Genomic DNA, 13,814 nt, shown 5'->3' with positions numbered 1-13,814 from the left:
GCTTTTTAAACGTGTTTACATTCCTGGAAAGCCGATATCTCTTTTTTGCTATAAATATCATTTATACCTCGGACGAAGGCACGGCAAGACACATTACTAGTAGTTTCGAGCCAATAACTGCTACAGTATTCCTATTTTTTGTCTCGAAACGTCTGCACAAACGGGCAAAAAATAGGTGTTTCTCAGACGATTTAAGCAAAAAAAAATTTGCTTATCGGCGGAGGTGCCGTATCGAAAATATTGACAAAATTTAAACTGGTGGACAATTTGAAAATTCGAAAAAAAAATCGAACGTCCCCGGGGGAACCACCCCGAACGTCGACAAACGCATTAGACGTTTGTCGCTCGCGAACCCCCGCGAAACGGGGCGACAAAATGAGTAAGAAATATGCAAGAAATACAACATTAACATCACAATTCGCACCATAACACGTCGATTGGGGGCTGTTGGTCCCGTGAGAGCGACTGCCGTCAAAAAACCTCTTTTTTCGAAGAAAAACCCAAAAGCGCGAATTGAATTTCGACTTGGTCTCCACAAAAATGAAATGCGATTTTCCGGAGCGATCAATCCAGGTTTAATATCTTTAACGCAGACGGAAAAACGTATGTTAAAACACCAGTGAGCCAAAGATTCGATATTAGATACCAGAAACGAACGACGAAATATGGTGACGGCAGTATCACGGTGTGGGGACGTCTTTCGAAGTCTGGAGTCGGTCCCCTTGGCCAAATTGACGGCATTACGGACGAGTTTGTCTATCGGGACATCTCCGAAAGTAGGACGTTGCCATGGACCGAGGTGCAAATGCCCCTTACCTGGCGACATCAGCGGGATAACGATCCGAGAGGAGACCCTTCGCGGCTTGCGAAAAATTGGTTTTTGAAGGACAGCATCAATAAATTAAAACGGTCGTCTCGGTCACCAGACCCGAACCCCCTCGAACACCTATGGGACCAGTTAACGCGACAAATAACGCACATTTACGTCCGGAACGAAAATAAGCTGCGGGAAATCAGACAAGACAAACGGTTCAATATTCCTAGAAAAAAGTGGCAAGATTTGGTGCATTCGATGCATAGAAGATGTCAGGCAGTTCTCAGGGCAAAAAGGTGTGCAACTTCGTATTGATGAAACAGCTCAACGTTTGTTTATTTTTAAATAAACGTTTTCTTTTCATACCCGCAAGTGTATCTTCGGAATGTTTTACCAACGGTCCATCAATTATAACGTCGTAACCCAGAGTTCACCCATTGGATATTAACAAAATGTCTCAAATTTGAAAAAAAGGAAATAGATTTTCGCGTAATACTGCATATGATGCTTAAGCGCCGTCTTAAATCGTAAAAATCTCAAATTAAGTTTCTTTTGCCGCAACTACTTCAACGAGAAGACTGAGAGGGCACGCCAACCGGGCTAGGTGCCACCCTAGGAACATCCTGTAGAAGGTCGAATTTGATGTAGGTCGGCTTGCATGTTCCAAGCCTCATTTGATTTAGCGCCATCTATGCGCCCGGGAGGGTACGCAAAAGGTAGAGAACATTTTTTCAATCGCGATAATGCCGCCAAATACTTTTTAGTGCCGACTCGACCGCGGACGAGCACGAATCATCGGAATTCCTGCGTGGCCTCAAATCGGAATTGTAAAACGGATAAAATCCCACTGGAATCTCAATCTGTTATCGAGTATGAAAAAATACACGAGACACGGATTTCCTAAATCAGAATTCAGTAAAGCAACAGAAATTTCCACGGTTTATTGGACGTTTCTCCGTTTCAGCAACTGTTACATTTTACAGCTGCAGGAACAGTTACTGTAACACAATGTTCTGTTTGCGAGTGGTTCTGTTCCATCATCGATCGGTTTGACTTTAGAACCACAATAAAGGCGACATTTAAAAGAAAGAAAAAAAAAGAGGACATTAATAAATCGAGCCCGAGGCTTCGTGTCTTTGTTTGGGACAGACGCGGATTTGAATAACGTTTAAAATCGGACGTAACGGTTCCTGCTTCGGCGCACATAACTGTTTTTTGACTTAATAAGATTCTGCCCCGAGATGAGCGGTTTCCTATGGCGTAGACAACACACAGGACGCAATTATTCAATTATTTATCCCCGAGTACGTTTACCTCGCGGGTGATTTCTCCACGCCACGGGCGATGGTAAACATCGAAAGGGCCATTAAAACGCTCCCAGGATGATAATTAAAAGCAACTTCTTAATGGTTCGTCAGCTGTAAGTAATATTTAATAGCCGCGTTGCATGCGGACAAGTCGCACTAATGGCGAGCGAAAACGGGCAAAAACGACCCGGGACCAATTTGAAAAACTCGTGTAATTGCTGGTCGTGTAGACGGAAAAGTCTTCGGCTCTAGTTAGGGGAAAATAAATTAGTTCTTTGACTGAATAATGATGAGGAAGACGAGAAACAGAGTAATAACTTCGGACTTGCATGGAAAAAACCGGCTTTCTCGCACGGTGTTCGACGGTACGATATAGGTTTGCCTCACGGGGACACGACAGTGAGATATGGGAACTGTCTAATCCGCTCCGAAAAGTGCGTTCGGCGGCTGAATTGTGGAGTGAATTCTGCCGATCTCCGTTTAGAATTGAGCCCTTCTCGAAGAGCACTCGTCCCTTCCGCAGTATCTAGCCACGAGCTAAAAACGCCGGCACATTTTTCGCTTTTTATAGAGAGATAATTGGGAATTGATTTGCAATTTTAACGAATATTCCGCCATTTCAATCAAATGTCGCAACTTTAATGTTTCCTGATTTTTTCGTCGTTCGAAAATCGAAAACCGTGGGGTAGGTCAACTCCTCGTCGAAAGATCCTGCGCACGCGGGGCGATCAAAGGAACAATCCAGATGTCATCAATATCAATCTGACTCTCGAACGAGTACTCCTCTCCTTGTTATGCCGCGTTCGGGCACCTTTACGAATAGTGTAATGCGCACACCACCATACCATACCACACCACAGATGACCTATTCTTTTTCGACGGTCCTTGGTTTACTGCAACGCAAGGAAACATGTCGAACAGACGCAAAAACATTCCCGCCCTTGGTGAGCGCTTTCCGAATGCCCAAAGTCGCCACTTTGCTTGCAGCTTCGGGCATATTCACGATTTAACCAATGGACGGAACCGATGACGTCATTACTGACATCCGCAGACCAGTTGACAGCTTGAAATTCGTACGCCATGCACCTTCGTAGGTGTGCCCTAATCTCTAATGGCGCGTGTTTGATTACATTTTATCACCAGCTCATCGTGGAGGAGCGTGTCGATGCTTACCCGTGACCGTTTGGGAACCTGGTGGCGCCAGGCGAGGTAGAGGTAGAGTACGGGGGTGGCGTGCCCGAGAGGGGCGCAGCCGCGGACGGAATGGCAGCAGGTTCGTAGTACTTCGTGTTCAGGGTGCGGTCGTCGATTTTGAGATCCGCGTTGTGCGCTTTGGACGCACTTTTGATGTCCATGAACGCCACCGTGCACGCCATCTGGACCTCGCCCGTCTTCTCCTCGGGTGTCCTTGGCAATATTTTAACACTCTGCACTCGACCATATCTGAAACAAAAAACAAACCAAAATCAACTACTGAAGTTGCAGCCCGAACAAAAAAAAAGTTAAACGTGACAACGCAGCTTTAGTGTTTTGTTTCTCCCCTCCTTGCAGTGGCAAGCCAGCGAGCATCGACGCTGCGTTGGCTGCGCTTGCGCAGTGCGACAACCTCACCCAGTTGAGAGCTACGAGCGACGTTGCCGCATCACGGCCAAATCGTGGATTTTCCACAAAAGTATATGAAACTGAAAGCGCACTCTCAGTATTGATGTGCACACGGCGGCAATGCTGCTCTATTATACAAACACAGGCTATAGAACATTCGAGCAGTCACAGCTCGATACACTAGTCCGTAACAGTGTCTTGGAAATCTCAACTTTTTAAGGTGCAAAAAGTGCTATTTTTAGTCTCAAGTTTTCTTTAGGATAACAACCAAAGACAACTTTATGCTTTAATCGAGCAATTACGTGCTTTCTAATCGAATCGATAATGGATTATTGGGTGTGGCACCACGATAGAGTTGCAGATTATTTCTTCAGTGCTTTATTTGGTTTTTATAGGAGCGACAGCATTTTCACGGATTGAGGATACATATCTCCTTGACAATTCCAGTGTCAAACCGCAAAAGTTAAAAAAAATCCCATCGCCAGACGTGTACATTAACGCTGCGTCCCAAACCGCATTGCTAATTCAGTACAGTTATCGCATAAATTATTCCTGACCCGGAAATGTACGACCTGAGAGCGGCAACGTCGCCGACGAGCAAAAAGGATTAATGTAACGGGCATCTGCAGGGGAGGGAGTAGAGCCGATGAGGAACGGTGGGAGATATGCGGTGTTGCCGGTATGTGCCGGAAAGATGAATGTATGGGAAATTTTTCTATAAAATAAAATCGGGCGGTAGCGTTTGCGGTACCTGGTACGGATCGGCGAGAGAGAGAGAGAGGAAGGGGAGCTGGGCGGTCTAAATATTTTTTTGCTGGGGAAACTTCAAATTTTCACCATCGTGACTCTAACAACTATTGGTCTATTTTACAAATCTGTTTACCGGGTGTCTGTTTGCACGTGAACAGGACCACCGCTGAAGGTGCGCCCTTCAAGGCTCTTATTGCCGTTGCCAATGAATGATTAATGGAAAGCTAATTGTGATTTTCGATAACTGCGAGGATGACTCAATGCAACTCGTCTGATTGGATAATACTTCCTATATTTTTCGGCGATGGATGCAATTTTTTTTTCCTGTCCGTTTCCTCACGATCGCACCTTCAGTTAAACCGACGAGGAGCAAATCGACGGTTTTCGAATTCTAGACTGGAACTTCCTCTTCCACAGTTAGCTTTGAGCCATTATTACGATGAAAGCTGTAACGTAGCACCGTTGAAAGCACTCACGACGCAACGAAGGAAATTCAAGCAATCCAGCTACATTTATCGAACACACTTAACCGCAGTAATTAATTCGCAAGTTCTTATAAAGCAGTTAAACAATAATTATTACATATTTGCTGTGCATGTGACGTGACCCGCCATATGCAGGGGTAATAACCCAAAATGGTGTCAATGGTTTTTTATATTGTTTTCGATTCTTGCAATAATTTATTTCGCGTTCGCTATTTGTTGCCGCAACTCCGTCCACGCCCAATTAGCAACAATTCCCCATTATTGTGCTTATAGCACCGAAAATTCAGCGAGTACTTTTGCTGCGTAGAACACAGGCATCTGTCGAACAACTAATCAAAAACATGCGCCGTGAGTTACGTATACGTTTCCCAAAATATTTATTGTAATTACCGAGAAGTTATTAACATAACATATCGCTTATCTCGGAAACGTGTTAGAAGCACTATATCTGGAGAGCACTCGGCATAGCTACAGCGGAGATTAGCTGGCATTTAATGAATGATCGAGGGATATTAAAAGCGGTGAAAACGTTCGAAATGGTAGCAAATTGATTTTCGACTGTAAGCAAGCAAAATGCCATTACGGAAACTTCGAGTTAAATGGTCATAATGGACTAACAATTTCAATAGAAAGTTTCCAACTAAGGTAATTATGAGGCCAATGTAGGCATATTCAGTGCGTGGGCACTTTAAGTGTCGTTTCTATTACGTTACACAGAGTAAACAACTGGTTCTTGTTAAATTCACTGAAAATCTCTCGCAGCTAAAGGACCCATGGAAGAAGTTCCACCTCGCAAAACACAAAATGCATTTGAACCATTTCCATTGCGTCAACCAGCATCTTCTTGACGTGAAAATTGCTAATGCCCTAGTAGCTCTTTGGAGGGCAATGATACAATTACATAAATGTTTTCTTTGCAACTTTTTTTTTTTTTTATTGCAATCCACTTGTGCAATTCTCCGCATCAACGAAATGCACTTTAATTAAACGTAAAATTACATTATTGCACTGTTCTGCAAGGTGTGCGATCAGCTGTGGACGTTCTGCATTGTCTCGGGCTCGCTGTTAAGTCAACGTTCCTCGCCGTGGTTTGTCCATTGCAGAAATGGAAATAATCGTATCTGTTTAACCACAACCGACCAAGATAATTTATATTTTGATACAGCGGCGTTAACGTTAAAACCTTAACCGTGGCGCGGAGAAAAATGTTGGTGGAACATACCGTGTGTGTCTGGGAATGTGGAATGTTGTAGGAATAATCGGAATGAAATTTTTTTAAAGAAGAATCAAACGTTTAAGGAATTAAAAAATTTAAATGCGTATTTTTAACCCATTTTCCCATCATTGACGGTCACAGCAGCATTCATTGTTTCAAGTACGCACGAGATGCAGTTTTAGTCGATAAAACAAAATAAAGTTAAAAAATAAATAAATTAACTAAAAAATAAATTTCTTAGTCGCACAAAAGGTCGTCCTGTAGATTTCTTAGAAGAAGAACAAGAAGAAGCTTATTGCGAATTGACTACTAAACCTGGAAAGTTTTAAATAGCAAAGTTTAAATGCTCTTTAGTCCGGCAAAAGTGCTTTTAGGTATACATTCAGCGAACTTCTCTTTTGTATTTATTCTACATAGGAAAATCCTGTTCAATAGAAAATATAAATGGTATGAAGTACATGACTTCGAAGGCTCACGTCGTGCACGTCCGTTGCTCGGACTGGTGCGACAATGAGCAGTCTTATGAAACTTGCATCCGAATATGTGCTATACTATTTGTAAGCCGTCAGAATATGTAGGTAGAGAAAACAATCCCGATCGGTATGTTCATATTCTTTCAATGGAACATACAGAGTTATTCAAAATTCAGTTCCAACAATTTAGGAACGCGTTTTTGAGGTCGAAATAGGGCTTCCTCCCCTCTAAACGCGGGCCTGCAAATGCTTAGTTTTCGATACACAGAGTGTTCAAGTATTGTCATTATCAAAATGCATAATAGGCCATGATGATGTAGTTTAATATTCTTACCACCGTTCTGTAAAATTTCTTGAAATCTGATATTCAATGATTCAGACAGAAAACGGATTCTTACCAAAAAAAAAAAAAACGAAATAAAAAAACTCGTAAGTTTATTCAAACTTAACAATAATATGACCAGAACAATTTTGAAATTTAAAAATCCAGATGAAACGTACCCACTTACGGTTTAATCAAATTATCAACGAATTCGATTGGAAACGCGAAAAATTTAAAAGAAAATCCTTTTCGAAAATACATCATAAGTCGTAAAATCAATAAGAGACCATCGAGAAATTTAAATCTTTTTTTTTTCTTTAAAATTTTAATTTTTGCGATTGGGGCACGTAGTGAAAAACTGGTGACTGTCCATTGCTTAGCACCAAAAAGAAGACTTTGCCCCCAAATTTCTCAATAACCGCTTTTTGAAAATATAGACTTTTAATTTATTCAAAACGGGGATTTCACATCTTCGAAATGTGCAATAATATATAAGACGTTCTAAAAAAAATCAAGTTGGGGTCTTTTCTATCTTTCAAAACTTTCGATAATTAATTATTGTCTAATTGCATATTCTGAAAGTTGAAAAAGAAAATTTTTATTTTGTTATTGACAGATTTTCTCCCGCTTAAGTAATAATAAACTCATTATATAAGTATAGAAAAGGTGTTAGAAAAAACCCCTGGTCAGGACTACTGCAGAATGATGTCGAAACATGAATTAATTCTAAGCTTAATGCATTATTAATTCACCATACTAACAGTTAATATGTAAAAGTCGAATTTAAGGCCGGATTTGGCTAAGATATGCAGGCAGTAAGCTAAATTGTGTTCAAAACACCCTTGGCCAGGAAATTTTAATTCACCCGTCACCAATTTGTCAAAATATAAGAAAATTCTACACGTTGTTATTTGTAGATGAGACTATTACTGCACAGCATTTTCTAATTCTATTATCTAATTATTCACATCACATTTTACTCTTTTGAATTACTTTTTATCGTGTAGATAGGTTCGGCAAGGAAAACCCAACAGACACCTCAATACAAATCAAGCGGCACAGGCTCATTTCCAATATTACTTTTCGTTTAATTTAGCAAGACGGCTCCGCACCGCGGAAACTCGCCCAGACCTTCGCCGCAGCCTTAAATCAACAACGCATTGTTATTTCAATGGAAAACAACCTCCATTTTCCCTCATTTCCCGGCTCCAGGTCCTTATTGCCAGCAAAAACAACACGCCGACGTTTTCGTAACGAATAGTAGCGATGAGTCAGCTCAGGCGGCCATTAAAATTTGTGCCGTGCCTTGCGAAAGCAAGTGCCGCGCCACGTTGCCAAATCAAGAGAAAAATCTGACACATTAAACCCAAATTTTGTCAAAATAAGTTTCTTTCAATTAACTTGAGGATTGCCCCCTCTCTCTCTCTCTCTCTCTCTCCCTCTCTAAATATCGCCAACACAGTCAACAAAGGAACATCAACGAACACAACCAAAACTAATTCACGTTTACCAAACGAAATGCGCCCACCTCGGTCGCAGTAGGTTCTGCTGCTGTTTCTCATTATAAATCAACCAGGCAGCGGAGTGACGTCACGTGCGAGGGAGAGGGAGGAGGCAACGTCGCAATAACAGCGGTCTGGATGGAGGAGGGGTGTGCCTTGGCAAGAGGGGCGCGCAATACCCAGCTGGGCGACTGTTCCGCGGCCTAAAGGGGATACCCAGTTATATGATGGTAATAAATTTTTCGTCTTCGTTGAACTAGTAGAGAAAGTAGGTTTGAGTGCGCTTGGGTCGGCAGCGAAAAGCAGTTTTAGGTCGTTGGGTTTTTTCTTGATCTGGTGGGTAATGAAGAAAGGATTTTTTTGTGTTCGGGTTTCCGAGAATACTGGTTCTTTTTTAGATGAGAAAATGGTGCTCGAAAACAACGGCCATGCGGTGGGTTCGTTTTGAGGAAGGAACAGTTTTCAAATCGCTTATTCGATTCGATCACGAATTGATCTTCCGGAAGGTCCTCTCTCAGATAACGCCAAGAATAATCATTTAAAGACAATAGTCAAACGTACATTGGTATTTTTTTAAAGTTGCGGGTTGAAGGACAGCAATTTACTAATACACTTGCTCGATCCTCTGATTATCTATCCACAATATCAGTTTGGCGTCACTATTCACGAACACTTCGTACGTTAAATCCGACAACTCAATTCGTCATATCGATTAATTGGATCACGAGAGGCGATCATAGATCATGTAATAGATTGTGAGCATTAGAGAATTGGTAACCAAAGCTGATGGGATGAGCATCAAATCGGCTGGACGTGACTGGCTGCCAAGATTTTCGGACCGGAATTCGTCTTTCGCTGGGCGACCAGAGAAACCAGCTTTGGTCGCTTGAGAAAAGTCTGTCTATTAGCGCGTCCTGCGGGAATTTTTTTGAAAACCTCTCAGAACTTTATTAGAAACAGATCGGTTTAGTGCAGAGAGAAACGCGTGTCCTGAATGGAACTGGTCGTACAGGAGTGCGAAAACCTCCAAAGGCTCTTTGAAAAAAAAAAAAAAAAAAGGCAAAACCGTTTTCTGTTTTATAATTACAATGAAAATGTCCCTTCCCCTCAGCATTGGGCTTAGCTAATTTTTTTCCCGTTTAGTAATTAAACATTTTATTAAGCATTCGGCGGTCATCAACGAAACCCCGCTCCTGCGCATTACTCCTGGATAAGCAACTTTTACATGTATCTGTTTTTGAACCATTTCAAATGCATTTAACTTGAAGGCGAACGTGAGGATCATAACGAAACTCTAACTATCCGCGATCTTTCAGCATTAAACTGGCTTATCAAAGCACGATATCAAGATGAAACATTCTTTGGCCATTTCAAAAAATTGACCCATGCGTTAAAAAGTAAAATATTTTCAAGCTGGCTCGGGTTTTCCGATGTCCCGTGCAGTAGATCGAGCCAGTCTAGAAGAGGTCAGCTGTGAGATTTTTAGACCCCAATGGACCCTCTAAAAGCCGAGAAATTTTAGCAACTAAATCACAGCCTGGATGTGCGGTTCATACACCGAAATCTAAAAAACTCACTCTCATTACAAACATCGGAATAGCTTCTGAGCAAGCAGAGTCCAAAATGAAAATCAGGCAAAGTCGCTACCGGCGCGACGACAAACAGGTTAATAATGACACGTATTATTTACCTAGGAAGCTAATCGGCCACAATTTCCCCATCATTTCTATTGTTGTTTTATTTATGGTAGCCATGGAATTGAATGAAACATCTCCGCTGATGTCATGATTTAAGGCGTTGCATTTTTGCGTTTCAGATTTAATTGCTTGTTTTAGGTAAGCTCATTGCAAACGTTTCGCTGCATGCTTCGGAATTTGAACTTAAGGCTCGGGTTATAATAACGTGCTTTATAACCTTGGTGTATACATATAACATTCGGTTCCGTTTGTAAATAATTATAGCACCGCTCTATTATTGTCCTACGTGACGCTTGTCCAACGGGGACATTTGAGACTTATACAACAGACGGCGGCACAACAGACGTATAAAACAATTAATTTTTGTCATGTTTTATTCCGCTTCGTGTCATGATTCGGTCACTGTAATCAAGGTTGGAACTGTGAAATAGGTCAGTTGAATATTCCTAACAATGCTCCCGTGAGTAGCTGCGTTCGTGCGTAATTATTAACGTTCGCGTTACATGTCAAACGAGATTCACAGCTCATTTGTGACAAATAAAGGAAACGCGATTTAAACAAGGAAAATGTTATAATTTTGTTCAGTGGTGACCAACGCCTTCACTATTATCAAAGCGAACCGAAAAACAAAATGTCGGGAAAAAACACCAACGTCCATTTGGTCCCATATGGCACGATAAGAAACTTATACCATGTATATGTACGTGTATTTATATAAAAACATAAATACGTGTTTCGACTGTTAAGTAATGGCCCTATGATTAAATTCAAAAAAATATCTTTTAGGCGTTAAGACTGTAGCACATTTTTTATGGTGGTTAATTTGGTTCAGAAGGTCTCGGTGTGCAGTAAAAATACAAAATTTACATTTTATTTCCCTTCAAATCTACTTGAGTCCCTTCTCCCGCTTGCGAAATCATGCCTTTTCAATCAAAGTTCGTCCGGATGAGTAGTTTGAATACGTCACAACACCCTCAATCATTTTTTAAGTCCGGCCTGATCGGAGAGCGTTTGAGTGCACGGTCAAGAAGATCATGCGCAAGAAGATTGAGCGGGAACGGTACAGAAGGACAAGGACGGAAGCATAGAGAGTAGCTCTTACGACCGGGCGTCCCGAAGGAATGCCTACCAGGCGATACCGGGGCCATAAGAAGAGAGGGGGTGGTTTTAGTGGGTAGGCGGGCGTAGGCTCGAATCCCACACTACCCGACCCGGAGCGGCCGGGTGTCTTTTTGAAGATTTCCACCTCCTCGGACACAAAAAAAAAATAAAAAATCTGGCCTGATGGAAATATCGGACTATTAATTAACGTTCTCGCAAAGCTTCCTGGTTTTGTTTGTGCGTGCGACCTGTAAAACAGCTGTTAACGCTTTAGTGTGGAAAATGAGTTGGTGAAAAGAGACAACGCCATTTACCAGTCCCATTCTATGGGTCTATTTTCGTGAAGTCTACGTGACTCGGGTGAACGCTCTCTGAAAGTAATCCTAAAATGATCTAGTCCGATTTGGTCGCAGTTGCCAACTAATCCAGAATGAATAACAGATCAAATGCCTGCCAAAAATTTGGTACGTTTACTACCTGTGAGGTAACCCCGTAATTAACTATTATCACCTTCGGACGTAACTTTAGAAAACGCAAACAAGTTGGCTAATACTGGGTTGACCCGACACCAAACCAAGTAGGGCGAAACTACCTTGTCCAAAATTTCAAAATGCTGCCCCCTCCATTTTGGAAATACGTTGTCGATGACATTCGCCAAAAAAAAAAAATAAAAACAAACCGGCGTAATGTTGTCTTGATGTGAGATGTGTAATGACAAAAATAAATAAAGCACTAGTGTGGACTATGGGCAAGGCAACTTTTATTAGAGACTTATATATCAAGCAGACTGCAAGGAAATTCTGTGGTAAGTAGGAAAACTTCCCCGATTTTCGAAAATTTCTCAAGTCTTCTCGTAGAGCTGGAAATTCTCAAATAATTCTCAGAACTCTTCCATTCTAATTTGGAGAACATTGGAAGGGGCGAGAGAGTGACGAGAAACTTTTTGGCCGCAAGAAAAAAGCGGATGTCCAAACCGCTTCTCCAGATTGTCAAGAATTCCTCGACTTTTCTAATAACGCTGGAAATTTCGGAGCATATTTTTAGAAATTCTTAAATTCTTCAGTACCAAGACCTGTCTCATCAACAAATCAACACATTTTTATATGTACAACTGCAATAAAACTGTAATGACCGAAAGTACCCATCGTTGCTCACGAACGCTCACCATTTGCCTGCCCACACGTACATTCAAAATATCCTTTTCGGTGGCTAATGGTGATGTCATAACATGCTGTGATGGAATTGTCTGACATTAGAAACGGGCCTTCCTACGAGTTCTTCAGCTACGTTTGGCAACTGATGCCCGCGGTGTAGATTTGAAAAATGATTTGGATTTTGAAATCTTTTTCTCCGAATTGACCGCGGAAAGAACGAATGGTACCAGCTCGATGGGACGAGCTTCGAATTACGCCTTTTTGCTGTGAGCTAAAAATCGGAGATTTAGAAAAAGAGTCGTACAGAGCGTAACGATATTGTTGATCGTTGTGTAATGGTGCGTCAACCGAAACGGTGACGTGACAAGTACGCAAAGTGGTCCGGATTCGGCGCTCTCGTGCCGTCGCTTCAATAACGCACAATGGATTTCGTTCTTCGACAATGGAAAAAACTCTGGCAAAAAAACCTAAACTGAAAGCATTCCCAGCGTAATTGCGAAATCCACAAACTCAAAAAAAAAAAAATGTCTAGAATTGTGTATGTTCCCATTGTTCCTTCACCTGCAAGAACGCGGAGGAGACAATTTAGGCCCCATTGCCTGCGTAGTAGTTGCCATCCTCACGCATCGGTGACTAAGCGGTTTTTTCCTAGTTTGCAGACGTTTTTATGGGCGTGTAGAAAGGCGGAATAAAATTAGATTGCTCTCAACCAGAAACGGAATAATGACTTCTAGGTTTTTAAATAATAAGAAGGTGCCCGCAAACGAAAAGCCGATGCATTTCGGTTCAGTCTCAAAAAACCAACATTTCGCCCGCAGAATTTCTCCCTTTCGAAAGCACCATACTCTTGGTTAACGACAAGGAATAGGGTAAAAACTCTCCCCTGCGTGCTGCACCCCTGGTTCCGTCCCGTCGTACAGAAGAAGAAAAGATTGCGCTAATAAATTCTAGTTTTTGCCTGTCGAGGGGTAACCCAACACGTTTTCAAACTTTCGATTCTTTTGTCTGGGATCTTGGAGATGATATTTCAAGGGCATTATCGCGACCAACCGTGAAAAGAAGAACAATAAATTCGAGGATGCTGAAAGTTCCTACAAGGAAGAACGAATCGAATTACTGGCGAAGGACAAATACAGGTAGATGAAAGAGTAATTAAAAAAAAATGCACTTTTGGCCCTAGAACGGCGATAAAATGCTCGAACGCATCGGTACGTCACGCGACGCCAAAGGGAGAAAAATCCTCTCGCGCGAATGGAAAGTATAAATTTTACGAGTTATGAGACACAACAAAACTGCACTTTGTTGATAAAAATTTTTTTGAAGTTGCCCCTATAGATAATTTTTACTGGAAACGGAGATAAATTGCTTCGCGATAACCTCATTTCGCAATA

At 41.7% G+C, this 13,814-nt stretch overlaps 1 protein-coding gene across 8 annotated transcripts in view; it reads right to left on the bottom strand.

Moving 5' to 3' along the window:
• The window catches only part of spen (split ends), a 76,456-nt gene that overhangs the window by 25,985 nt on the left and 36,657 nt on the right, over positions 1–13,814 (bottom strand). For all 8 annotated transcript variants that reach the window (XM_066297317.1, XM_066297315.1, XM_066297324.1 and 5 more), the window contains one exon: positions 3,295–3,564. In XM_066297317.1, coding sequence (XP_066153414.1) covers positions 3,295–3,564 — 270 coding nt within the window. The remainder of the gene's footprint in view (positions 1–3,294; positions 3,565–13,814) is intronic.

This window comes from Euwallacea fornicatus, chromosome 28, assembly GCF_040115645.1.
Source record: "Euwallacea fornicatus isolate EFF26 chromosome 28, ASM4011564v1, whole genome shotgun sequence".
Classification (NCBI taxonomy): domain Eukaryota; kingdom Metazoa; phylum Arthropoda; class Insecta; order Coleoptera; family Curculionidae; genus Euwallacea; species Euwallacea fornicatus.
The sequence above is the reverse complement of the archived record's forward strand: the minus strand, read 5'-3'. Positions and strand labels throughout refer to the sequence as shown.